General features: G+C 37.3%; 2 protein-coding genes across 4 annotated transcripts in view; one reads left to right on the top strand and one right to left on the bottom strand.

Moving 5' to 3' along the window:
* CEBPZ (CCAAT enhancer binding protein zeta) overlaps window positions 1-22,774 on the top strand; it is a 24,783-nt gene extending 2,009 nt beyond the window's left edge. Inside the window, exons 2-16 of the mRNA XM_055539817.1 lie at window positions 379-1,868; window positions 6,938-7,169; window positions 7,899-8,088; window positions 10,313-10,401; window positions 12,386-12,439; window positions 13,029-13,131; window positions 13,241-13,309; window positions 15,778-15,844; window positions 17,023-17,123; window positions 17,574-17,631; window positions 17,940-18,127; window positions 18,496-18,585; window positions 21,613-21,674; window positions 21,782-21,863; window positions 22,441-22,774. Of these exons, the coding sequence (XP_055395792.1) occupies window positions 379-1,868; window positions 6,938-7,169; window positions 7,899-8,088; window positions 10,313-10,401; window positions 12,386-12,439; window positions 13,029-13,131; window positions 13,241-13,309; window positions 15,778-15,844; window positions 17,023-17,123; window positions 17,574-17,631; window positions 17,940-18,127; window positions 18,496-18,585; window positions 21,613-21,674; window positions 21,782-21,863; window positions 22,441-22,592 (3,027 nt within the window). The 3' untranslated portion in view covers window positions 22,593-22,774. The remainder of the gene's footprint in view (window positions 1-378; window positions 1,869-6,937; window positions 7,170-7,898; window positions 8,089-10,312; window positions 10,402-12,385; window positions 12,440-13,028; window positions 13,132-13,240; window positions 13,310-15,777; window positions 15,845-17,022; window positions 17,124-17,573; window positions 17,632-17,939; window positions 18,128-18,495; window positions 18,586-21,612; window positions 21,675-21,781; window positions 21,864-22,440) is intronic.
* Window positions 21,062-27,828, bottom strand: CEBPZOS (CEBPZ opposite strand). 3 transcript variants are annotated; one of them, XM_055539828.1, is made up of 6 exons: window positions 27,673-27,696; window positions 25,964-26,087; window positions 24,425-24,540; window positions 23,348-23,392; window positions 22,617-22,701; window positions 21,062-21,362 (listed from the first exon to the last, which is right to left on the bottom strand). In XM_055539828.1, exons 3-5 carry the CDS (start codon window positions 24,537-24,539, stop codon window positions 22,619-22,621), a joined length of 243 nt encoding a protein of 80 aa, XP_055395803.1. In that variant the 5' UTR covers window position 24,540; window positions 25,964-26,087; window positions 27,673-27,696; the 3' UTR covers window positions 21,062-21,362; window positions 22,617-22,618. The 3 variants fall into 3 exon arrangements, with proteins under 3 accessions (XP_055395803.1, XP_055395802.1, XP_055395801.1); XM_055539827.1 differs by having other exon boundaries at window positions 27,583-27,681; XM_055539826.1 differs by lacking the exon at window positions 25,964-26,087 and having other exon boundaries at window positions 27,673-27,828.

Raw genomic sequence — 27,828 nt, 5'->3', positions numbered from 1 at the left:
TTGTTTTTTTTTTTTAATGTTGTGGTTTCTCCTGTTACTCTATAGTTTTGTTTTTCACTTTTTTTGGGGGTGGGGGGTGGCGGGGTGGGCTGTGCCACTTGACCTGCAGGGTTTTAATTCCCTGACCAGGGTTTGAACTTTGGCCCAAGGCAGTGAAAGCACAGAGTCCTAACCACTGGACTGCCAGAGAATTCCCTTTGCATTTAAATCTTTGCTTTATCAAGTACTTTCGGTGTGGAAGGGAGCCCAGGCAATACTCTGATAACTCAATTTCATGGATAATTGATTTCAGCAATATAAATATCATTAACTTTTGAAGTTTTAATTAAACTGTTAGATTTGTAATTTGTTTTTAACTTTTCGTATGTTTCTATGCAGCAAGATTATCTTATGTTGGCTGCTTTGGATGAGAATGAGGAAGTTGTGGATGGAGGCAAAAAAGGAGCAATTGATGATTTTCAGCAAGGTGAATTGGAAGCATTTATTCAGAATCTTAGTTTGGCCAAGTACGCAAAAGGTTTCTTAATTGAAGAAGATCAACCAGCTAAAAAAGAAGATGATAGCAAGAAGGAATCAAGAGTATCTAAAGTAGATAGTAAAAAGCAAAAAGCAGCAGAAAGTGAAAGTAAGGTGAAAAATAAGAAGAGGCCAGAACAGCATTCTGATGAGAACAACAGTGCCATAACAAAAGCAAAGAAAGATAAGCAACAGGACATCTTTGAATTTTTTGAGAGACAGACATTGTTACTTAAGTCTGGCGGCAAATGGTATGATATGGAATATAGCAATGAATATTGTTTGGAACCCCAGCCTCGGGATGTTGTGTCCAAGTACAAAGCCTTGGCTCAGAAGTTGTATGAACATGAAATCAATTTATTCAAAAATAAGACGAATAACCAAAAGGGAGCCTCTTCTACCTGGATGAAGGCGATTGTATCATCAGGGACTCTAGGTGACAGAATGGCAGCCATGATTCTTCTTATTCAGGACGATGCTATTCACACACTCCAGTTTGTGGAAACTCTCGTGAACCTTGTGAAAAAGAAGGGCAGCAAACAGCAGTGCCTCATGGCTTTGGATACTTTCAAAGAGTTACTCATTACAGACCTTTTGCCGGATAATCGAAAGCTACGGGTTTTCAGCCAGCATCCTTTCAACAAACTAGAGCAGTTGTCCAGTGGCAACAGGGACTCCAGAGACAGAAGACTCATATTATGGTATTTTGAACACCAGCTGAAACACTTAGTGGCTGAATTTGTGCAAGTCTTAGAAACATTAAGTCATGATTCATTAGTAGCTACCAAAACTCGAGCCCTCGTGGTGGCTCACGAGCTTCTTTGTAACAAACCTGAGGAAGAAAAGGCCTTTCTTGTGCAGGTGGTAAATAAACTGGGAGATCCTCAGAACAGAATAGCCACCAAAGCCTCCCATCTGTTGGAGACACTGCTTTGTAAACATCCCAACATGAAAGGAGTTGTGTGTGGTGAAGTAGAGAGACTGCTGTTCCGCTCAAATATCAGCTCCAAAGCCCAGTATTATGCAATTTGCTTTTTAAATCAAATGGTCCTCTCTCATGAAGAAAGTGAACTAGCTAACAAATTAATAACTCTTTATTTTTGTTTTTTTCGGACTTGCATCAAGAAAAAAGATATTGAATCAAAAATGCTCAGTGCCCTTTTAACAGGAGTGAATAGGGCATACCCCTATGCCCAGACTGCCGATGACAAAGTGAGGGAGCAGGTTGATACGCTGTTCAAAGTGCTGCATGTTGTGAATTTTAATACCAGTGTGCAGGCTTTAATGTTACTCTTCCAAGTCATGAATTCTCAGCAGACAATATCGGATCGATATTATGCAGCATTGTATCGGTAAGTACTTAGCATTGTAAAATGTGAATGAGAAATAATGTGGTATAATATACTGCAGTGCCTGTCTGGGGGGCAGTAGAAAGAAAGTAGGGTTTTGGGCACTCTTTGGTTACTTGCTCTTCACCAGCTTTTGAGTCACTTAATCTTTAGTTCCCTGTTGGGCATCTGTATTAATATGCTTTGAATATGTCATTTATTATTTTTTTGTTTTGAGAAGTCCGCATCCTTGATCCTATATTTCTTTCCTCCTGTCCTTCACACTGCCATTTAGTTGTTCATTCAACAAGAAGTTTTTGAGTGTCAGCTATGTGCTGGGTACTATTCAAGAACTCAGGATATAGCACAGTGAACAAATTTCCCACCTCTAAAATACTTTCATTCATGTTGGGGAAGACAAATGGTAAACAAAGTTTTTACATAGGAAGGTTGAGGAGGAGCATTGCGGTTTTGGAATTTTTTTTTTAAATGTTAGTATTAATATTTTGGTACTAGAATTACTGAATTTGCAACTGTCCTGCAGTGCACCCATTCAGGGCAGATATTTTGAAGTTTGTATACTTGAAAACTATTGAAGTACAGTAAACTATTTCTAATTCATTTTTCTAATTTTACGTACATAACAGCTTGCAAGAAACATAATATATTGATTAATATCTTAGATCTAAGCCTAGATTTGACTTATATAGTTTATCCAAAGGACAAATTGCTTTCATTTTCATTAAAGCCCTATTGGTAAACATGATTGATCCCATTGTACTGTGCTTTTATTTGTCTGTAAAATGAAAAGGAAAGCACCTATCTCATAGGTTTTTTAATGAAGATTATGAAACTTCCCCACAGCTACACAGCTAAACAGTGATAGAGCTGAGGTTTTAATAAGATTAATGAGTTAATGTACTTTTTAATTAATTTAATTTTTAATTGAAGGATAATTGCTTTACAGCATAGTGTTGGTTTCTGCCAAATGTTAACATGAATCAGCCATAGTGAGTTACTGTATTTGTAAACCCATGTGATTGTCAGTGTATGCTGTACTTCACTTCACTTTTCACTTTCATGCATTGGAGAAGGAAATGGCACCCCACTCCAGTGTTGTTGCCTGGAGACTCCCAGGCACGGGGGAGCCTGGTGGCTGCCTTCTGTGGGGTCACACAGAGTCGGACACGACTGAAGCGTCGCAGCGGCAGCAGCAGCAGCTATGCTTTCAACACAGCCCAACACATAGTTCAGTGCTGTGTAAGTGCTGGCTGCTATCATTATTGCTCATTTACATTTCTTCAATGTAATCCTTTTACGAGCTCTCTAGTCCGTGAGGTGCAGTAATTTGTACAAGGTCACACACACAGCATGAAGTCAACTTAGGTGGCAAATCCAGGCCTAGTGACGTGGAGTTCATGGTGTCTCATGGTACTGATTGGGCTTATACATTAAAAAAGATCTCAGAATTCTTTCCATAATTCTTAAGAGTCTAAGTACTCTAGCCCTAATTCCCTGGTGGTCCAGTGGTTTCGTCTCAGCACTTTCACTGCTGTGGCCCAAGTTCAACCTCTGGTTGGAAAATTAGGATCCTGTAAGCCATGAGGCACAGCCAGAAATGAAAAATTTTTTTAAATTTTTAAGTAATAAATCCTTAATTTTTTAGTTTGGAAAGACTTCCAAGGCTGAAAGTGTAGAGGTTTCAGAGTTAGGTTCTTTAGCAACTTGTGAGGGTCATAAGAATTTCTAGTTTTTGGAAAGTTTGAAATCTACTGGAAAACGTATTTTTCTAATATCCATTTAACATCTCAGTGTTGAACACAGGGGTCTAACATGTCTGAGGAGTGCATTCTTAAACTCGTCAAATTATTGCTTGCCAAGAGATCTCACAGATGGATTAACTTCAAAGGCCTTTTAAGGTTTTTTAAAGTATTTATTTTCTCTTGATTTTATTAAAAATACTTTAAATAAAAATTCCCTGCTATTAATTGAGGGATAAAAGAAATGAAGAGATGATTTGGTTTATAAAAACATAATTTATCAAAAACTTCAGGAACATACTCTCTGTCAAATGGTAGAGATACATCCCTATAAATTCTCAAATGTTTCTATTGATGTGTAATGGAACTTATTAAAAATGAGTGGCAGAACGGATGGAAGTGTTGAAAAATTTAAATGAGAAAAAAGTGGACTATCAAAGTTTATTTGGGGAATTCTCAGGCAATCCAATGATTAGGACTCTGCACTTCCACTCAGGGCCCCAGGTTCCGTTCCTGGTCAGGGAAGTACCCACACGCCATGTGGTACAGCCAAAAATAAAAAATTATTTGAATGACATTGACTATCTCAGAGTATCATCAATAGGTACTAGAATTGTGGAATTGACAAAATGGGGAAAACTAGATAGGTGAAGAATACGAAAATATGCTTCACAAAGTTAAATATTTTCATTTCTAGTGTTAGTAAAAAAAAAATAAAAGTTCTTAGAACAAAAGTGATGATTCTGCTTTTGGAGTAGATATCTGGAGGATTGTGTTTATTCTGGGTTTCCTAATATCCGGGGGTCCAGACCAATTGGAGCATCTCTTGGATTCAACAAACAAGATAAAAAGAGAATTTAGAAGTTACATGAGATAATAGTTCAGCAGCCTGCCAAAGGGGCGGGGGGGTAGGGGACAGACAAATAATAGCTATAGTAAAGGGTCAAGTATTTGAAAGGCTGTAAAAGTATACTTAGGTTACTTTGTTGTGTAACCAATTTATTGACCCATAAAATTGTATTATTTAAAGCACACAGAGTGAAGATTTGATACATGTATACCTTGTGATGTTCACCATTTTCAAGTTCATTAACACCTCCATTACTTCATGTAGTTACATAGTTACTCCTTGGAGGGGTTAGAGCGCTAAAGATCTATTCTCAGCAAATTTCAAGTCTGCAGTACAGTATCATTAAATATTCACCATGAAGCTGGAAGTTTGCACCCTTTGACCAACATCTCCCTATTCCCTATTCTCCACCCCCTACCGCTGGCAAATAACAGTCTTTTCTCTGTTTTCTATGAATTTGATTTTTTTTTTTTTTTTAAGATTCTGTTTATCCATGAAATCAGAGTAGTAGTCTTTCTGACTGACTTCATTAGGCATAATGCTCTCCAGGTTTATACATGTCACAAGTGGGACTTCCTTCTTTCTCATGGCTGAATAATAATCCATTGTGTGTATATAACATATCTTCATCATCCATTCATCTGCTAACACACGCACAGGTTGTTTCCATACTTCAGCTGTTGTGAATAATACAGTGAACATGGGAGTGCAGATATCCCTTGACAGACGGATTTCATTTCCTTTGGTATATGCCCAGAAGTGGAGTTGCTGGGTTATATGGTAATTCTGTTTTTAATTTGTTGAGGAACTGCCTTACGGCTTTCCATAATGGTTGTGCCAATTTATATTCCTACCACCAGTGTATATGGATTCCATTTTTTCCATGTGCTTTTCAATGTTATCTCTTGCCTTTTTTATAATAGCCATCCTAACAGGTGTGAGTTGGTATCTCAGTGTGTTTTTGATTACCCTGATGGTTAGTGGTGTTGAGCACCTGTTTCATGTACCTTTTGGCCATTTGTATTTCTTCTTTGGAAAAATGTCTATTCAGATCCTTTGCCCATTTTTTAGTTGGATTTTTTGGGAGATTTTTGCTGTTAAATTATATGAGGTTCCTTACGTGTTTTTTATATTAACCCTTTATCAGAGATTGGATCTTCGTGGTAGCTCAGATGGTAAAGAATCTGCCTGTAATGCAGAGCCCCGGGTTTGATCCCTGAATCGGGAAGATCCTCTGGAGAAGGGAATGGCAATCCACTCCAGTATTCTTGCCTGGAGAATCCCATAGACAGAGGAGCCTGGCAGACTATAGTCCATGGGGTCGCAAAGAGTTGGACACGACTGAGCAACTAACACTTTATCCGTTACATGTTTGCAAATATTTCCTCCCGTTCCATAGGTTACCTTTTCAATTTGTTGATGGTTTCGTTTGTTGTGAAGAAGTGTTTGATGTGGTCCCACTAGTTTATTTTTGCTCTTGTTGCTTGTGTTGCATCAGAAGGCAATAGTAAAATTAATAGTTAGAAATTACACATTAGATTTCAGCTGTGGATAAAGAAGGTGTTTGTTTTCTGGCAAAAATGAGTTGTCCAAAATTGGATTGTATTCCTAGTGAGAGACTGAGCAGTCTGCGGTTACAAGATATGTTGAACAACCACTTACCATATCATGAACCATTTGTTCATTCAGCAAACATTCTAGTGCTTATTAAGTGCAAGGCACTAGGGTTACAGCAGTGAATAACAGGCACCGTCCCTGTTCCATTGGACTTTGAGGGGGAAAAAGAAAGGCAACAAAATGTGTTCAACTATAAAGAACATAAACACAGGACCAAGAATGATGAAGGAATCTATGGATGTGCAGACAGCTGGAGAAGAGCATCACTGCCTACTAGCTGGATGACCAGAGGCTGCCTCCACACGGTTAGGGTGAAGACCATACATGCATAGTAGAAAAGTGAACTGTGAGACTCTCTTTGAGTGCATATAGGAAGGATTTATACAGTTAGTACATTCAAAGGGAGTCTTACAGTTCAGTTTTCTACTACACATGTATGGTCTTCACCCAAACCATGTGGAGGCAGCCTCTGGTTACCCAGCTAGTAGGTATTGATGCAAGGATAAGAACCCTGGTCTAGTCCACTGCTTTCAAAGGGCAGTTTTCATTGTTTGGTTTTGGATTAGCCTTCCATGAAAATTATACTGTTAGGGAGGTGCCCTGTTGGTCTAGAGAATGGAAAACCATTTGGAAAAGAGAAAAGAAACCCCAAAAAAGTTTCCTGCTCCTGTGGGTTTTTTCCCTCTGGTACTATCATCATTCTTCCTGTTCTGGTTATTCACTTCCATCTTACTTCTTAGGACAGAAATGATCTCTTGTTCTAAAATAGTGGGAAGGCTATCCCTAACTAAGATGAGTATATTTATTAGTTGCTGGGTTTGGGGATGTTTTATAAATAAACATGTGCTCTTGTTTCTGTTTTGCAGGAAGATGCTGGATCCGGGGTTGATGTTGTGTTCTAAGCAAGCCATGTTTCTTAACCTTGTCTACAAGTCTCTGAAAGCTGACATTGTGTTGCGGAGGGTGAAGGCTTTTGTGAAGAGGTTACTTCAAGTCACTTGTGAACAGATGCCACCATTTATATGTGGAGCTTTGTATCTTGTATCTGAGATCCTCAAAGCAAAACCAGGTTTAAGAAGTCAACTGGATGATCATCCGGTATACTTTACAACTGCTTTTTAAATCCAGTGGGTTCTGAACTGTATTTGGTATTTTTCTTTGCTATGATGACAGTAACATACTCAGTTCTCTGGAGCATGCAGAGTGCGAGGCTTGGAATCAGACTGACCTGGATGTTAGTCCCTGGTGTGAAGTCAACTCGGTGGGCATATTGCTTGACCCTTTACTGGTAATAAACTACCATAAAGTGGGATTCTGTGATGCTGTGAAAGACTGATGGCAGGAGGAGAAGGGGGCAACAGAGGATAAGATGGTTAGATTGCATCACTGACTCAATGGACATGAGTTTGACCAAACTCTGGGAGATAATGAAAGACAGGGAAGCTTGGCATGCTGCAGTCAATGGGGTTGCAAAGAGTTGGACAGGACTTAGCCACTGAACAACAACAGCATAGAGGGTTTAGAACTAGTAGATCTCTTAAACCTGTCTCTCAGTTGTGAAGTGGACATAATATCACCTGCCTGATAATTTATAACAAGTCAAAAATTTATTTGAGGTCTGAATGCTTTCAAAGTCTCATGAATTCTTGATTCAAAACTTTATTCCATTTAGCAATAAGAATATGGTCTCCTCTCATCTAAATTTCATTTTTGGAACTTTCATGTTTCATCAGAATTGCAATAAGCGAGTCTTCTTCAAAACCACCTCACATATTTGAATGTGGACTTCCAGTTGATTAAACCAGATTCATTAAACCATTTTTTTAGGAGTCTGATGAGGAAGAAAATTTTATTGACATAGCAGATGATGAAGAAGCAGAAAAATTCACTGATGTAGATAAAGAAACAGAAACAGATACTGTGAAAAAAGTTGAGATGGAAGAAACTGAGTCTGAAAGTCATGTGGGAACCAAAAAGGTAGAGTCTGCTTCTTGGGTGCACTTTGATAATTTAAAAGGTGAGTTTCTAAAATCTTTAAAGTTTTCTCTTGAATCTTAGGATTCCCTTTTGATCTTAATAGAAATTAACATTATGCACTTTAGAAATTCTTAATATTGTTTTCTTTTAGATGGGAGCTCTCATCACCAGGTATATTTAGGTCTTAGAACTAAAATTTTTAACATAATGAATCATTGATTTACTTATGAACAGTAGCATACTCAGTAATGAATCTGCCTGCAATGCAGGAGACCCAGGTTTGATTCCTGGGTTGGGAAGATCCCCTGGAGAAGGAAATGGCAACCCTCCCTAGTATTCTTGCCTGGAGAATCCCATAGAAAGAGGAGCCTGGCAGACTGCAGTCCATAGGGTTGCAGGAGTCGGACACAACTTAGCGTCTAAACCACAGATAATAAGTACATATTTTTAAATAATTTAAATCTTAGAAATTAAAGCAGGTACCTTTTAGAGTTATGAAGATTTAGTGAGAAAACTGTGGTCATGTTAAATGCACAATAGATCTCTCTCTCTTCAGCTGTAAATGTAGTCAGTTTATACCTTTGAACGAGTTTAGTTTCTTGATCTTTAGATGTAAAGGCTTCCTAATGGAACATATATGAAAAAAACACGTGTATACAAAAGTTTGACTTACAAACAAAAGTATTTATTACATATTATGAAGTATAATTGGAGAAAGAAATGGCAACCCACTCCAGTATTCTTGCCTGGAGAATCCCATGGACAAAGGAGCCTGGCGGGCTACAGTCCGTGGGGTCGCAAAGAGTCGGATACGACTGAGCGACTAACACACACATGAAGTATAAAACTTTTGGTTATTTTGTTTGAGCGTCATATTTACCTTCTGTAGTTCCTTAAAGAAATGTTTGAGAATTGAAAACTCTTTTTGGTATATTGGGTTGGCCAAAAAGTTCCTTTGAGGTTTTCTATACAATGTTGCAGAAAAAGTGGAAGGAACCTTTTGGCCAACTCAAATAGAAACTTAGGGGTTCCATACACATATCAACTGAATTGAATCTATTAATAGAATATTAAAGCCAAAAGAAATTGTAGAAATGCAGCCTCTTCATTTAAGGCTAAAAGAAAAACACACTAGCCTTGAGGATCAAGAAAGGTGCCAGCTGTTTACAATAGCTAGGACATGGAAGCAACCTAAACGTCCATCTGCAAATGAATGGATAAGGAAGTATTGACAATGGAGTATTACTCAGCTATAAAAAAGAACACATTTGAGTCAGTTCTAATGAGGTGGATGAAACTGGAGCCTGTTATACAGAGTGACATAAGTCAGAGAAACACCAATACAGTGTATTAATGCATATATATGGAATTTAGATGCTAACGATGACCCCATATGCAAAGCAGCAAAAGAGACACAGATGTGAAGAACAGACTTTTGGACTACCTGGGAGAAGGCAAGGGTGGGATGAATTGAGAGAATAACATTGAAACATGTATATTATTACCATATGTAAAATAGATCACCAGTGCAAGTTTGATGCATGAAGCAGGGCACTCAAAGCCAATGCTCTGGGACAACCCAGAGGGATGGGGTTGGGAGGGAGGGAGGAGGGGGGAAAGCATGCGCCTGAACACATGTGCATGGGGACACATGTGCACCCATGGCTGATTTATGTCAATGTGTAACAAAAACCACCACAAGATTGTAAAGTAATTATCCTTCAATTAAAATACATATTTTAAAAAGTTGCCAGACCCATTTTTCAAACTTGTGGAACTCTTGGTCAGAGTAGTTCACCTGTCTGAACCTTAGTTAGCCTGTAAAGTGTACAAGAAAAGTATGGTAGCCACCAGGAAAGTTGTTTTTGAAAGAATCCATCAGAGGGCTAACCTAGGAATAATCCTTTAGAAGGATGACAAGTATGTACATTGTGAAGTAGACAGTTCCTTCTGTGTTCTAAAGGTTCCTTGTTGTAAATTTTGTAATGCAGAGTTGCTGAAAACATGAAGAAGATAATATGAAACCTGTTCCAAGTGAGACTTACTTCTAGGCATAATTTAATGACAAATATTCACTGCACTCTAAAGTTCCAAAAGAATTTAGACCTGTTTCATCTTCAGGTCCTTTGTCATCTTAACACTTAGGATCTAATTGACCTAAAAGAAACTAAGAGTGCTGTCAGTGACAGCATTAATCCTGGTGGGTTAGTGACCACTTGGGCTAGGACTGGAGCATTTGAGAAATACTCTATTTTTGTTCACAGGTGGCAAACAGTTAAACACATATGATCCATTCAGTAGAAACCCTTTGTACTGTGGAGCTGAAAATACAAGTCTTTGGGAACTCAAAAAGGTAAAGTAATTCCAAATTGTCTCTTAATTCATCTGTGCCATATATTTGCCCCCATGGATTTAATAGTTTCTTTTCCATTTTTCTTGTAAATGATAAATAGAGGAGTTATTTAGAAATTAGTCAGCATAAGCAATTTGAAATATGTCACCTGGCTGTAATGCCTTATAACCCATATTTTTGTTGCCTGTAATAAACATTAATTTACACATTTCTGCATTCACATGTAGAAAATCTTAAATAACGTGGGTACAAAATAAGGTTATTATTCATGGCTATAAATACATTTTGCTTTTCGTAAGTATGCTGTTGTATATAATGGCTCTGTAAAATGGATACATTTTGCTTTACGCATTGGATACCTCAGGGCTTCCCTGGTGGCTTGGTGGTGAACCTGCCTGCCAATGCAAGAGATGCGGGTCCAATCCCTGGGCTGGGAAGATTCCATGGATAGAGGAGAGTGGTGGGCTACAGTCCGTGGGATCACAAAGAGTTGGACACAACTTAGCGACCATATTACCGCAATTGGGTATCTCTGAAAAACTTTGTGGTAGTAGAACTGTTTGCAAGCAAAGTTACCTTGTAAATGTATAAGAGGAACTCATTTCTAATAACCTTTCTGGAGTTTTGCTAATGCAAGTGTCTTCCTAGGCAGACTCCTGTGGGTCCCTGACACCTTGTTAGTCTGTAAGGTCACAACTACTTTGAAAGTGATACCAAGATATTATTTGCCTTTGTCACTGTTGATGCACTGGTGGTATTAAAGAAATGATGGCTAGACTGCTGGTGACTTTAGCAGAAATAAAAACAGTAGTACCAAGCTGTACTGATGGCCGTTTTATTCTTCATTGCCCTATACTGGAAAGGGAGGAGGAAAGCCAGTATCACATAAGTATGATGAAGCAAGGAAAATTGTTGATTTTATTATTTTAACCCTAGAATACCTAAATATGAGAGTTTTCTCACATCTCAAGGAAAAGTGCCTGTATAATTGTTGGAAATGCAGCTAGCTACCTTTTTCATGAAAGACTGGCTGACAGACTGGTCATTCATGCTTTTGTATTTGGGAGATATTTTCTTGAAAATGAATGAAGTAAATCTTTTACTTCAAATGAAACAGCTGACAGTATCTGTTGTCAGTGATGAAATTCAAGCTTTGGTTAAAATTTTAGAACTCCTATAACCACCATCTTAAGCTTAACAGTTTCTTGGTATCTTTTCTAATGAAATTCATGGTGATACTATGGTTTTTGTGATGTTTAATTAAATGTCAGCAACATTTTGAAGAATTGCATAATTCACAAAATCAGTATTTTATAAATGACCAGTGCACAGTGTTAAAAGTCAAACATGAATAAAAGATTCATCCACTGTAGACCAGTTAATTTTAAGTAGCAAATACCAAAAGTTGATAGGGTTTCAGACTCCATATTGCAGCTCATCTTTGGTATAGTATCAAAGGAAAAAAATCCACATTTACGTGAAAGACTATTGGTTAATCCCCCATTTTCTCCAACTATATATCTGTGTGTGGCCAAATTTCCTAAACACACTTCAACTAAAACAACATGGACTACAGAAGTAGATATGAGAATATACTGGTTTCTCTTAAACCAGACATTAGATTTGCAAAGCTGTAAAATAATGCTACGCTTACCACTAATGTTTGTTTTGAAAGTTATTTTTCATTCTACATGTTATTGTTTATATTAATATGTAATAGGTTTATTGTTAATTTTAAATGAACTGTAAGTGTTCAGATTTTTTTTTTGTTGTAATTTCTAATAAAGTTAAGTATCAGTAGATATATCCCACTTAACTCACAGAAGCTCTTGAGGTCCTTGATTTTGAAGTATACAGAGTGTTCCTGAGACCAGAATGTTGAGAGTCACTCTTCTCATGTATTGGCTTCAGTTTCAGTTTGGGGGATTTTCTTAAATAACCTGCAGTTTTGGTAGTTGACCTTATTTCACATATTTCTTTCCAGCTGTCTGAGCATTTTCATCCTTCTGTGGCCCTTTTTGCAAAGACTATTCTTCAGGTAAGTCTCAAATATTCAGAAGACAAGAAATTAAAGAAAACAAGTAATCCTGTTTGAAGTAGTCAATAACTGGTCAGTGTTTTCTCTAATAGATAGAATTGTGTATGTTTTTCTGCTGTTGTAAAGGAGCAATGACTTGTTTGATAAAGAGCAACAGATAATTCCTCCCACTCTGAGATGAGTGGAAATACATGGATATTATAGAACCACAACAGTTATTTATTACATCCTGATTATTTATTGCTCCTGGAGAAAGGCTACCCTCCCCTTTCCCTTTTGCCATGTTTTTCACTCAGCATTTGATTCCTGGTTCATGGTTAGATGACCTACAGTATTAATACTGTTTGCCTATTCACAAAATCAGCAATGCATTATAGAATATGTATGCGTGTGTGCTTAATTTCTTCAAGGAAAGAATAATGTGCATGAGAGGGATATTTGAAGGGTATTTTATTGCACATTTGTGCCTTTGAAGCAATGTAGTAGATGCTTGTCTTTTTCTTGTTCTTCTCTGTGTGTGTGTGTGTTGTGAGTATATATATATATATATTTCAAGTTAAGATCTTAATTCCCTCCCCTCATCTTTCAGGGAAATTATATTGAGTATTCAGGGGATCCACTGCAGGATTTCACACTAATGAGGTTCTTGGATCGATTTGTATATCGAAATCCAAAGCCACATAAAGGCAAAGGTATACTTCTGTTTGATGAACTTTTCCGTTTTCACTGTTGATATTTAATAAACAACATGAGCATATATAACTAGGTTTTACATTACACTGTCTTGATTTTACATTTCAGAAAACACAGACAGTGTTGTGATGCAACCAAAAAGAAAACATTTTATGAAGGATATTCGTAGTCTTGCTGGTGAGTATAAAGCCTGGACAGTTGAAACTGACAATACTGCAAGTTAGTAGCACACAGGTTGTGTTAGTCTTTGCTCTGCTTATCAGGATAAAACCTAAGCACCAGGGATAGTATCCATCTTTGTGTTCAAGGATGTATACATTTTCAAGTTTACTGTGACTGGGCCTTTTTTCTTTTTAATTACAAAACATTTCAAACATATCCAAAGTATATACACAAGTGGTATGATGGACCTTCCCCCCCTCCACCCCACCTTTGTAACCATCACCCATCTTTTAACAATTAACATTTTGCTATTCTTTTATCATCCATAGGTAAAGCTATAGCTCTGTCACTGACATCAACCCCACCCCCCATATATAATTATCTTTTATAGTTCAGACCATCTTAAGCTCTCTAATATGGGCTTGGCAGAATAACTACAACAAATTTTTGTCACTGAGCGTTATTTTAAACTTATTTCTATGGGTATTTAGTACTCATCCTGTGAATCTAATTCTCTTTGTATTCACAGTAGACATTTACATACTAGAGCCCAGGTCCTTTTTGTTCAGAGTCTTAAGATTCAATTCAGTTCAGTTCAGTCACTGAGTTGTGTCCAACTCTTTGTGACCCCATGAATAGCAGCATGCCAGGCCTCCCTGTCCATCACCAACTCCCGGAGTTTACCCAGACTCACGTCCATCGAGTCAGTGATGCCATCCAGCCATCTAATTCTCTGTCGTCCCCTTCTCCTCCTGCCCCCAATCCCTCCCAGCATCAGAGTCTTTTCCAATGAGTCAACTCTTCGCATGAGGTGGCCAAAGTACTGGACTTTCAGCTTTAGCAACATTCCTTCCAAAGAAATCCCAGGGCTGATCTCCTTCAGAATGGACTGGTTGGATCTCCTTGCAGTCCAAGGGACTCTCAAGAGTCTTCTCCAACACCACAGTTCAAAAGCATCAATTCTTTGGCGCTCAGCCTTCTTCACAGTCCAACTCTCACATCCATACATGACCACTGGAAAAACCATAGCCTTGACTAGACGGATCTTTGTTGGCAAAGTAATGTCTCTGCTTTTGAATGTGCTATCTAGGTTGGTCATAACTTTCCTTCCAAGGAGTAAGCGTCTTTTAATTTCATGGCTGCAGTCACCATCTGCAGTGATTTTGGAGCCCCCAAAAATAAAGTCTGACACTGTTTCCACTGTTTCCCCATCTATTTCCCATGAAGTGATGGGACCAGACGCCATGATCTTTGTTTTCTGAATGTTGAGCTTTGAGCCAACTTTTTCACTCTCCACTTTCACTTTCATCAAGAGGCTTTTTAGTTCCTCTTCACTTTCTGCCATAAGGGTGGTGTCATCTGCATATCTGAGGTTATTGATATTTCTCCTGGCAATCTTGATTCCAGCTTGTGTTTCTTCCAGTCCAGCGTTTCTCATGATGTACTCTGCATATAAGTTAAATAAGCAGGGTGACAGTATACAGCCTTGATGCACTCCTTTCCCTATTTGGAACCAGCCTGTTGTTCCATGTCCAGTTCTAACTGTTGCTTCCTGACCTGCATATAGGTTTCTCAAGAGGCAGGTCAGGTGGTCTGGTATTCCCATCTCTTTCAGAATTTTCCACAGTTTATTGTGATCCACACAGTCAAAGGCTTTGGCATAGTCAACAAAGCAGAAATAGATGTTTTTCTGGAACTCTCTTGCTTTTTCCATGATCCAGCAGATGTTGGCAATTTGATCTCTGGTTCCTCTGCCTTTTCTAAAACCATATTGCTGAAGCCTGGCTTGGAGAATTTTGAGCATTACTTGACTAGCGTGTGAGATGAGTGCAATTGTGCGGTAGTTTGAGCATTCTTTGGCATTGCCTTTCTTTGGGATTGGAATGAAAACTGACCTTTTCCAGTCCTGTGGCCACTGCTGAGTTTTCCAAATTTGCTGGCATATTGAGTGCAGCACTTTCACAGCATCATCTTTCAGGATTTGAAATAGCTCAACTGGAATTCCATCACCTCCACTAGCTTTGTTCAGTTACAACTTATAAATCATTTAATTTTAATTGACATCTCACAGAGGTCCAGAGACATAAAAAGACTTAACCAAAGTTAGGGTTGGAATTAGAGAAGCCAAATACCCTTTTTAATCAAGATGATTCTGAATATTTTTATGCTGATAAGGAAACAGTAAAAGTGATTATTAATTTTTTTTCTCTTGAAGTTTGGATCCTGGGTGCAGTTGGAAGACAAGAGAACCCTGCTTTTTAACTATGATCCACTGTTGGCTACAAATGATTGTAGCTGATAAAATTTCAGATGTTGGGTTTCCTCCACACAGACTTTTCCAGACTGTCCTTCACATTTTAAGACGCCTTCTTTCCAACTTCCTTACATTTTGAGACTTTAGATTTATAGGTATTCTGTACTTAGTCTTAAAAGCTTGAAGAACATAAAAAGAATTCCTTAAAATTTTTAACTTGTTTTCCTAGTTAACAGTAAGGAGTTCCTTGCAAAAGAAGAAAGCCAGATACCAGTAGATGAAGTGTTTTTCTACAGGTAATATACATAATATACTGGTTCACTGGTTCATTTGAAGAGCTGTTAAATTTAAAATTTTTAGATTCCAAAAATGCTTTGTTAACATAGGCCTGTTATGGACAAATTGAAGGATATGTCACTCCATTTTTGTTAGGGGAGTTTAGAAATGTTCAGTTTGCTAAATGTTAAGATATCTAAATGAAACTAAAACAAGTAAATTTGAGGGTTTTGTTTTTTTTTAACAATTTAGCACACATTTTAAGAATCTTGTGAAATTTAATCTTCAGTTTCTTTTTAGTATATTAGTTTTCTTAAAGTCTCAAATCTGTATCAATCTAATATAATGATAAATAACTCATAAGTTATTTGTCTAAAACATGGCTCTAAGTAGAATTAGCAAAATTCATTGCACTGCTGTGGAGATAGGGCTTCCCAGGTGGTGCTAGTGGTAGAGAACCACCTGCCAATGCCAGAGACGTAAGAAACACAGCTTCTATCCCTGGGTTGGGAAGATCCCCTGGAGGAGGGCATGGCAACCCACTCCAGTGTTCTTGCCTAGAGAATCCCATGGACAGAGGAGCCTGGAGGGCTACAGTCCATAGGCTCGCAAAGAGTCAGACACTTTTGCACTATGGAGATAAGTCCTAAACCTACTATTAAGAGTTATTACTACTAATGCCTTGTAATAATAGTAAAGGAACTGTTATCTCATCTGGGTGATTGTTTAATTTGGTTTGATTTGCTTTGTAAATACATTTTGTGTAAAGAATTTTGAGGGTATGATCCCATTAGCAGAAGGCTGTTTCATTGTCCCTGATAGAATAGGTTGAACTGATAAAATATTGAGATTAGAGGTCATTTAGAGCCAGTTTCTAACATTAGAATACTTGTACCATTTAGTGTTGATACTAAAATAACCTTTTACTGTGCCATTTAATTAAGATGACATGGTGTTTTTATGAAGAACCAAGCCTAAATCATTGAAATTTATTACCCTTCACATTTCAAAAGTTTCCAACTGTTTTGAATTTAAAACTTTTTTCTATAATACAAATTTTAGTCATTTATACATCAGCTGAGTTGACAGCTTTTACAGTTGTTTGTGGCATTGACCGTAAGTCTTTTGATGATCATAGAACAACAGGCCCTTTGATAAAATCATCAAATATCAATGTATAACATGCATTTTATTCTAGGTATTATAAAAAAGTTACCAGTGTTAAAGTGAAACAAAAACGGAACGAAGATGAAGAAAGTATAGAAGATGTGGATGATGAGGAATTTGAAAAGATGATTGGTAATTTGTTTACCTTTATGATCCACAGAGCTTGAAAATTTTTATTGAAATTTAGACTGAAGCAAAAATTGGGAAATCAGAAAAGTTTACATTGAGCTCACTTGTTGCATATTATATCACACCTACTAAAAATAAGCACTTAAATAGTTCTAATGGAGTAAAAAGGACTGCAATTGCTAAATACTCTTGTATTTGACATTTTCCCTCATTGAATAAAAGAACTGTAGAAAGAAGCTAAAATTAACCAGAACCCATTTAGTTTAGGGATTTAATTAAGGCCAGCATAGTACATGGATTTGTGTAGATTAATAAAATACCAGCAGTGTCAGATGTATATCATCTTGGTGTTTACTTATCACAAACAACAGTCATATGTGTTGATTTTGGTATAAGACGTGTCGTTTGTTATTTCTTGCTATATCTCACAATTTGTATATTGCTCTCTGGCAGACACATTTGAAGATGATAATTGTTTCACCTCTGGAAAGGATGACCTTGATTTCGCTAGGTAATATGCTTTCCTTAAATTTTTTTTTTATCTGTTTTTTTCCCAGCATTTCTCAAATTACTGTCTTTCAGAACAGTGGAGCACAGGACTATGTGTTATATAGGAGAAAGGTATTGAATTTTGGGAAATAAATATAGTACTTTCATTTTTGGACTTTTATAATGCTTGTTAGTATGTTAAATAAAGGCTCTGAGCTGTCTGTAACTCTCCTTTGAATTCTGTTAAAAGCCTAACACCCTGCTGGTCACCAACACATACTTTAGAAAACAGAGTCCTCATTTACTTTACTAATCGTTATTTTTCTTTAGCAACATGAAGAAGAAAGCAAAAGGAGCTAAGGATGACTCAGAAGATGAAGATTCAGAAGATGACGACCTTGATAATTTGGATGATGATGAAGTTTCCTTAGGAAGTATGAATGAAGAATTCGCTGAAATTGAGGAAGATGGAGGAACATTCATGGATGTGTTAGATGATGAGAATGAGGGCATTCCAGGTGAACCTTTAAACAAACTTTCTGCCTTAGCAGAGGCTAGTTTTTCTCTTAAAGGTTTTTTAATATTATCTTGTATTCAGATTTATACTCAGATCAGCAAGAAATTTAAAGATCTTCCCATCTCACTTGACACTGAAGTTTTGGGTTTTTAACCAGCTGAGTTCTGTTTTGGACTTCTATTTAATCAATATTGAGGCTGTCTATGCTATTCCTCTTGACCTGTTGTGTTATACTGCCTTTTAAAAATACTGGATTGATAATTTGCAATAATGTTAAAGTTAATCTATATTCATCATAGTAGTTCTGCAGAAGTTTTTTAAAATTGCTTAATAACAACAGGGTTTTTATGTTTTTGTTTTTGGTAACAGAACTTGATGATGAAGTCAGACTCAAAGTCAGTAATAAGAAAAACAAGAGAAAAAGTGCAAATGATTTTGACTTTGCTGGGTCATTTCAAGGTAAGAAAATGTATTTAGTCTCTTTTAAACCTAAGCACTGCATGTGAAAGCTATTCATTATCATTTTGGGAAATTAACTGTTCTATTGGGTAATAAGGTTTATGAATTTTTAATATATAAATATTGTTGTTTTTCACATCCTCCAATTATTTTCTTTCCTGAATTCACTCCTCTCATTTAAATACCTCTGGATCATCTTTTCATGAATGTTTAAACCTTCAATAATAATGTAAGCCTGGGATTTTCATAGACACCTGTTGTATTTTTCCTTTTATCAACTCTTACCTTCCCATCTGATCCATCTATTTAAAAACCCATGGTCTTTATTAACATCATTTTCTTTTTTTAATGAGAGCTGCCATGACAAAATGATTCTGATCTCAAAAATATGTAAAATGAGAGTTTTCATTTCTGCTAATTTGTTCTCTAATACTTTTTAAAGTATATCCTAACAGATTATGCCTTTTAGTGTAATAGTTCTACGGTACTAATAAAAGGAAAAAAGCACTATATATATATATATATATATATATATCAGGTGATAATATTTTTTGATAAAATTGTAGAAAGCACTATAATAAATACAAATATTCCTTAATTTGTGGATAAATTCACACACACCTACCTTTAAAAAAACAAAAGAAAAACTTTGATTATAATGCCTCTTTATTTCTGCTTACTAGTACTATGGTACATTTGACCCTTAAATAACATGAGTTTAAACTGAATGGGTCCATTGGTACAGGGATTTTTTTCCCCCAATAAACACATACCGCAGTGCTACATGGTCCTCAGTTGGTTGAATCTGAGGATGCGGAAGGCTGAGGTTAAGGTATATTCCTGTGTTTGGCTGCACAGAGGTTGATGCCCCTAACCTACACATTTTTCAAAGGTTAGCTATAAATGCTAATGAATAAAAATAGACCTGCAAAGTTTAAAATGCTTGACAATATTTTGTTAAAATTAAATAATACAAAACTTTTTGACAGTAAATATCAACAATAACTCTGGGTGGGTAATAGTCCCTCAAAGACGTTGATGCCTACAAAGTTTAAATACTGCTAACATCACAGTTCTCTTAGATTTAGTTCTAATGCATATTTACATCATAACGTGTTACCATTCAGAATTTGTCTTTCATTGAATTATAGAAGGTCACACTTTTAATAGTAGCATTTGCCCATAAGGCAGTTTTCCTCAAAATCTCTCAGAAAAGATATGTTGCTTTAAATCCTACTGAGCCTGTTGTATTAAAAGATGCTCTCTCATTGACCTTATTTTTAATAAAGTGCCATTTCAGAAGATATTAGCCTGAAAAGACATCAAATCTCAGTGGATAATAGTTTTGGATACAAACTAAAGTATGTGACAGAATTGATTTTTTAAAAAAGAAACAAAGGGATTTAAAAAGGAAAGAAGCAGCAAACAGATGAATTGATGAGGGTGGGGGAATTTCACCCTACATTTGCTAATGTTGGCTAGTCTAAGAATAAATCTTTTAAAAAAAGAATAAACTTAAAGGAAGCAGTTCAGCAGAAGTACTTGCTAATTGAAGCTTTAGATATATGCCTGTAGGATGAATGAAAAACCAAGACCTTTCCTAATACTATACAAGTGGAAATTTTAGCTTAGGAGAAAAATAGCATTATGCACAATTCGGAAATAATACACATTTCACTTTGGAAGATGAAATGCTCTAGAAACTTCTATCAAAAATGGCTCTGGTATATCCATACAAAGACATGTACATGACTGTTCATAGCAGCAATATTCATAATAGCCAAAAAGTAGGAACAACCAAATGTCTGCTGAATGTACAAGCAAAAAATAGAAGAAGTCCATATAATATTGTTCAGCAATAAAATGGAATGAAATATTGATACATGCTATGAGGTGAATGAGCCTCAAAAATGTTTTGCTGGGAATTCCCTGGCGGTCCAGCAGTTAGGACTCCAGGCTTTCACTACCAGGGGCCTGGATTCAATCCCTGGTCAGGAAGCTACCACAAGCCACGCAGCACAGCCAGGAAAAAAAAAAAGTTATGCTAAGTAAAAGAGGCCAGTCGCTGAAAACCACATATCACATGATCCCATTTACATGAAATAGCCAGAAAAAGCAAAGCCTTCCATGGAAGGGAGCATGTGACTGCAAATGGGCACCAGGGATATTTAAGTAGCTGTTAGTACCAGAAACATTGATAATAGAGTTTGAATATTGTTTCAGGTAAAGTGAAAATGGGTAAAAGCAATACTTTGAGTTATTATAGTTTTAGATAATGCTTTTAAATGTGAGTTAAAATGTAATAAATATTAGTGAACTTATTTAAAAAACAGACTCACAGACACAGAAAACAACTTGTGGTTACCAAGGAGGAAAGAAATGGGGCATAAATAAGAAAACCAGGTCCTGCTGTACAGCACAGAATACTGTATATTCAATAGCTTGTAATAAACTGTAATGGAAATGAAAAAATGTAACATATATTAAAAATGTTTTATTATTTCTTCTGTTTTGAAAGGTTTACATATTTAGAATTACAGGGCTGGTTTTTTTAAAGAACCACTTTATTTCAAGTAGTAAACAAAACTCTAGTTACAACACAATAAACAAACCCTCCATCACTTCTTCACAGTTACTCCAAGGAACAAAACCTCTTACTTAGTTAAAATTTACAGTTAACCTTAAATATTTAAAATACATCCTTGTCAATTTCAGAATTTTAATCTTGCCTGATACTTTGAAATACTTTGAAATGAAACTTTGATAGATGGTCAGATCTGAAAGACAAGAAGACACTGTTGTCACCTGAACAGTTCTATTAGGATATTAACTTAAAAAAAATACTGTATACTAATTCAAGTTATTTTTCTGTCTTTAATGCCAGCTGCCTAATGATGCTCATAGAAGATAATTATAACTGTGTGTTTTAAGCCAAATAAATATATATTAACAAAGCTACGTTGAAGATCTTATTTCTACAAAATTATTGGATTTACAACTTAATAATGTAGGCTTATACTTTTTTAGGACCGAGAAAAAAAAAGAAAAGAGACTTGGATGACTCCAGTTTATTTGTATCTGCTGAAGAGGTAAGGCTAATGCATTGTTTTAAGCACTTAGCTGTTGTACATTGTTTTTTTTTAAGTTTTCTAATAAATGTATTCTCCGCACCTCCCCCCCGACTCTTCTTTTTAAGTTTGGCCACCTATTGGATGAAAATATGGGATCCAAGTTTGATAACATTGGCATGAATGCCATGGCTAACAAAGATAATGCAAGTAAGTAACTTAAATTTTTATTGAGGTTTTAAAATAGTCTTAAGTTATAATTTCTGAAGATCTAAATATTTTTGGAGGAACTTTTGATAGTAAGAAGGGAAAAATGATTCCTTACAATCTGGAAGGAATGACTTTTTCACTTCTGTCTGCAGAGCATATGGGATTAAAAAGTACACTACAGCAAAAAAGACTACAGCCTACAAAAACTACTTTTTTTTTTTTTAATGGAGGCAGGCTATTTTTATATAGTATAAATTTGCTAAGTAACTTTATAAATATTTTATGCATCTTTTAATTATTTCTGATATTGATAGTTAACTGGCTGCTCTTCTTTCACCAGTGAGTGTTCAGGGAAAAGAAAATCTTTAGAGCATTTGTTCCTTTCCTGTCCTAGTTGTTTATTTGTAAGTAAATCTTTAATGATAAATACAGAAGGAAAGCAGCAAATAAGCAGGAGTTTGTGGGGCAGATGGGAAGTGACGATAGGCCATGGCAGACTGGAAGCTCCTGTCACTCAGGGTGTTCTCTGGAGCCCCAAGAATCTACCGTGCACTCATCTTTCTTCTCCCCCGCAAAGGTCTCAAACAGCTTAGATGGGAGGCTGAACGTGATGACTGGTTACACAACAGAGATGTGAAAAGCATCATCAAGAGGAAGAAAAACTTCAGAAAGAGGCCAAAAACCACTCAAAAAATGAAAAAGCAAAGAAAATCAGTGTTTTCTAAATAAATTACAAAGTAAAATTCCACTTACTCCTAATTTTTATTGCTCAGCCATTTTTCTTGATCTTGCTCTCTGATTCCATACATTCCAGAGTGTTCAATGGATTTGTAATACACTATAAATAAAAATATCTGTCATTTACAAAATCATGTAAAAGTGTTAAAATTAAACTATACTGAGAAAAAAAATCCAGCTAGTCCCCCTTATTTCTGCACAGTAAAATGAAAAAGACGACAGGACACATATGTTGAGTGTAAGCTCTAGCATCTCTGATCTCTACTAATCCTTGTAAGGAACACTATTAACTAAGCATTACTTTATACCAGATACTGTTTGAAGTAATTACATAATGTTATCTTTTTTAACCCTTACAACAATTCATGAGATGGGCATTATCTCTACTTGATGGAGAAAGAAAAAGCTCCAAGAAAGTAGCAAACCAGACATGAGTTTTGAGTTTCAAGCAGTGATTTGATTCCCATCACCCTCAGATAAGTCTCATTCCAAAGTCTACATTCTTAACCCACTGGAAGAATTAAGAATCCAGCCCATCACTGGGATTAACTCATTGGGTAACTGCTATGAGAATTTTCTCCACTGTGTTCTTCAAAAGGAGTAAAAGTAGAGATGAACAGTATTTTTGGAAACTGACATCAAAAAATTAAAAAGTGATTTAACCCTTAATTGGTCATAAATAATTTATAAAGGTTACCCAAAGAACTTGCTTTGTACATACAAATTTTACTTAAGGAAAAACATACCTTCTAAGATGAAAGGGAATTTTTTGCTCATTGTATGCCTGAAATCTAATGAAAAAAAAAGTTTTAAAATTAGGCATGATTAGAAATTCACTGTATTAACACGGAGCCATAATTTAGTGCTAGCCTTAGGGTCTATAAGATAGGAATCCTATAAATTAGAGAAACTGTATCTTTAAAATAGGGTCAAAACTGCACTTATAGGTAGTCTTCCATAGTTATTTTGGAGTTTTTAAGATTTGACCTATATATATATGATGTAATTTATTTCAAAATGGTATTTTAAAAGCAGATTTTCAGTGTTAATGTGAAATTCCCTTGTGTAATTTTATGAACTGTTTTATGGATGCCATTTTACCTTGCTAGAGAATTAGAAATAAGACTGTACTACACCCAATTTTTGAAGTTGACCTTAAACCTTAGTTTGCTTTTAAATACCATTTGTATGTTTTCTCTTATACCCTTACATCCTTTAAGATAAATGACAAGTTTCAAAGATGGTCACCACCCCAGGACGACTACTCCCTGCTTTAGAGAAAGGGAAAGTAGCACTTCCTGATTTTAAAAGTTGAGGGCTCTAATAAGAAATTTCCCCCACAAAATGTCAAAGCACTTGCAGTGATGGCCAGTGGCATGAGAAAGGCTGTTCGTGCCTAATGCTGAAGAAGAGGAAGAACTCGGACCTGAGCAACTGCTTGCTTGACAATTCAGCTATGCTACTTGTTTTCTCAGTTTGTCAAACAATGAGGTGTAAGGGACAGGCTGGATTTTTTCCATCTACACCCCCAAACTAAGCCAGACCAAGGACACCTACTCTGTGCTTCCCATTAGGAAAATCCATGGAAGTATGAAACATTTTCCTTAGTCTACAGACATTTAACTTTTGATGGTTGGGGAGAAGTAAGTCATTTATTCTATAATACCAATAATTAACACCTAGCTTCTTCCCCTTGTGCCCATAAAATGCCTAATACTTTGACTCTGAAGAAGCAGTTTCTCCAAAAAAGCCATTTAACCTAAAATGTGTTAGTGAACTGTACACCCCCCTAAAAAACACTGTAATTTCTGAATTATGATTACCTTGGCTTGTGTTCATCTTATTAAACAAAAAATATGCTCCAAAAATGCCCATAAGTTCAGCTACTAACACTCCTTTAAAGATCTTCTTTGCCAGTGGATCCATAGAACGGGACATCCTAAGTTTAACAAATAAATGTAAACCTGAATAAACATATTCAAACTTAGTAACACTGAACTTCAATACATTTCAATAGTTTGAGTGATTACATAGGAATAAAACCCCAAAGTTAGTGTATGCAAATTGTATTAGACATGTCTCACTTTCCTAGTTTTCAATCTCCATGCCTAAGGTGCACAATGAACCAGAGACATGATTAGAGAAAGCAGAGAGGAGACAAAATTGAAAGCATTGTGAAAACTAACAACTTATGGAACTAAGATTTTTAAACTGCCTAAGAATATAGAATGGTGGGAGATAAGGTAAATCATTTCAGCTGAACTAGGAATTAAGATATGTTATAATGAGTATCATATGTGGAGTTCTTCATGAAGCAGCCTACAAAAGCAAGATTATCCTGTAAGTGGTTATATCAATATGTGTTTTATAGCTGGAAGTTTCATTTATATAATACATTGAAGTATGTGCCACAGTTCATAGCATTGTATATAAAGATGAACAATAAGCTGGTTCTTGCTCCTAAGGAGTTGCTATTCTTAAGTTTTTTCAAACTAAGCACATCACCCAAAAGCCTTGTTAAAAATGCACATTTTTTGTTGACTTCCCTGGCAGTCCAGTGGTTAAGACTCCATGCTTCCAGTGCAGGGGAAGCAGGTTCAATAATTGGTTGGGGAACTAAGATACCATGTGCCACAAGGCAAAGCCAAAAAAAAAAAAAGCATATTCTTGGGCCTCATTGGGCAATTCCCCAATCCCCAAATCTGATTCAGCAAGTCCAGAGTTGGCACCCCGTAATCTGCCCTTTTACAGACAACTCCAAGTGACTTTTATACAAGAGGCTCCTGGACCATGTGAGGGGAAACACTGACCATGATCACCCACTAAGTGGCAAGATGAGACTTCAACTCTTGATTCTCTCCCTGTATTATAAAATAAAAGCCCATCAGAAGAAAGTGCTTGAGTCTTATTCTCTTTCACGAAGGTAAAAGCTAACAAGGAAAGATCTATATAACAAGAAAATAGCCTATCTGACTCTAACTGAATAAATGAAATAGAGACCAAAGTTTTTACTCTGCCTCAAAGTCAAGGCCAGGAGAACCAGTGGTTTTTAAACTCAGGATTTCAGCATTGTCCTGTGTATGCTTTGTCATACTGTTCCATTCTCTGTGTGAAATGGCACAGCCTGTAATACTCTACCCAGCTCTCTCATTCCACTCAATTTTAGCTTCAACAGTCTGAGGGTGGGGGTAATTAAATACTTTGGTAGGATTATCCTACTAATATCCTTACCAGGTGTCCCTCCCACCCCACCCCCAAGATCCCTTCTCTCATTTTGATAATGTGATCACCCTGAGGCCTAAAAGATTAAAACTTTATTATTCATACCTAAGTGAAATGAAGCAGAAAAGTTTAAAACTTACACATAACTAAGAGGCAGTGAGGGAGTAGGAAGGAAGAGTTGTTTTCCTTTGCATACTGCTAGACATTACATTATGGGCTGTACATTATAGGCTTCCCTGGTAGCTCAGCTGGTAACAAATCCACCTGCAATGTGGGAGATCCCAGTTTGATTCCTGGATTGGGAAGATCAACTGGAGATGGGCTAGACTACCCACTCCAGTATTCTTGGGCTTCCCTGGTGGCTCAGACTGTAAAGAATCTGCCTCCAATGTGGGAGACCTGGGTTTGATCCCTGGGTTGGGAAGATGCCCTGGAGGAGAGAGAGCATGGCAACCCATTCCAGTATTCTTGCCCGGAGAATCCCCATGGACAGGAGCCTGGGGTGGGGGGGTACTCTGCAGTCCATGCGATCCCGAAGAGTTGGACATGACTAAGCACAGGCTGTACATTTACTGCCAGGAAATAAGCCATAACCAGTACAGGAGCTATCTTGCAGTTATTTTTTAATGTTCAAGCGCTGGAAAAAAAAAAAACAACACCACCATAAAGCCGGCCTTGCAGGCAGATCCAGAGAGTAAGGAATTCAAGTAGAATTCTGTTTTGTTAGGAAAGCAAGGGAAAAGGTTCAAAAAAGTAAAGTCCATAAATAAAGCAAATTTTTAAAAGACAAGGAAAAAAGTGAAGTTCAAATAACACTGTAAAAAACATTTACCTTTTTAAAAAGATATATGTACATTTCACATTCAAAGTCCCTCAGCTTCAGAAAAGGTGTTTATAACAACTGATAAAACCAATTTAATGAACACCAAAGGCATACCATTCCACGACAGGTTACTAACTGGTGGAGATGGAATAAGATTAGACAAGATTTTTGGATAATGGTGGAATTCAGGTGACATTTAAAATAAATCAGTCCTGAGAGTTCCGTGGTGGTCTAGTGGTTAGGATTCCGAACTTTCACTGTTGTGGCAGGGGTTTAATCCCTGTGACTGAGATCTGGCAAGCAGGGCAAAGCCAAAAATAAATAATAAAGCAATCCTCAGGTGGGCTGGGGAAAAAGCAGGGCTGTGTGTCATGAGGGTAACATCACACTGGGTTGGGACGCTGACTCAGGATGCACAAGCTTAAGACAAATAAGCATGTTGCCTCCAAAAAACCCTCAGCTGTGCCCCATAGCCGGCAATGGACACTGCTCAGCATCTCCAGGCAACATTTCAAACAGCAACGTCTTTCCTTCCACTCTAAACAACAAGGCTTCCCAGCTCCGACCCTGAGTTCAATGAACAAAAGCAGTTTTTCCAGGTTTTCAGTGTCAAGAGCCAAGCAACCAACAAGGCCCCCAGGCGTGGTCTCAGGTTGGCTACCAGGGATCCTCAGCCCCTCGCAGCCCCCGCATCCCCGGTGCCTGGGCTCCTGCCATCTCCCCAGCTCCCGGGTTCTTCCCGACCCGCCGGGACTCGCAGCACACTCCGGCCCGGCCAGGTGCCCAACGCACACTCAGCGGAAGGAGCACTGCCCGGTCGCCGGACCAAGGTCACCGAGCGACCCGGAAACACTCGGGTCCGCCCCTCCTGCAGACAAACACAGTCAGCGAATGTCCTCTTTATGATACCAGAACTCTTTCGTGGTCCCTACAAACCTCAGCCCTCCTCCTCGCTCTGGGGAGACCCTGTCGGGCACGAAGAGCTACAGCCAAAAGTCTAGCAAGAGGCCTGCCCAAGTACCTTACCTGAGGCGCGGACTCCAGGGGCTGCGCATGAGCAAAGTGTGGCAGAGCCCGCCCCTCCCGGGCGTTGGCCCCGCCCCCAGACCGTAATTAACCGCTTACTGTGCACGACTGAAACGACTTAGCAGTAGTAGCAGCAGCAGTGCCCTTACTACCCTG

Source organism: Bubalus kerabau, chromosome 11 (assembly GCF_029407905.1).
Source record: "Bubalus kerabau isolate K-KA32 ecotype Philippines breed swamp buffalo chromosome 11, PCC_UOA_SB_1v2, whole genome shotgun sequence".
Lineage (NCBI taxonomy): Eukaryota > Metazoa > Chordata > Mammalia > Artiodactyla > Bovidae > Bubalus > Bubalus kerabau.
The sequence above is the reverse complement of the archived record's forward strand: the minus strand, read 5'-3'. Positions and strand labels throughout refer to the sequence as shown.

Bases quoted from the DNA above. Each gene is read 5' to 3' on its own strand.
- CEBPZOS (XM_055539826.1), bottom strand. From the start codon at position 27,701: ATGCGCAGCCCCTGGAGTCCGCGCCTCAG. The intron at 23,393-24,424 runs GTAATCATAATT...TTTTTTCATTAG, and splicing joins TAAGATGAACACAAGCCAAG to ATTTCAGGCATACAATGAGC. The intron at 22,702-23,347 runs GTATGTTTTTCC...TTTTATTTATAG, and splicing joins ATTCCCTTTCATCTTAGAAG to TGTATTACAAATCCATTGAA.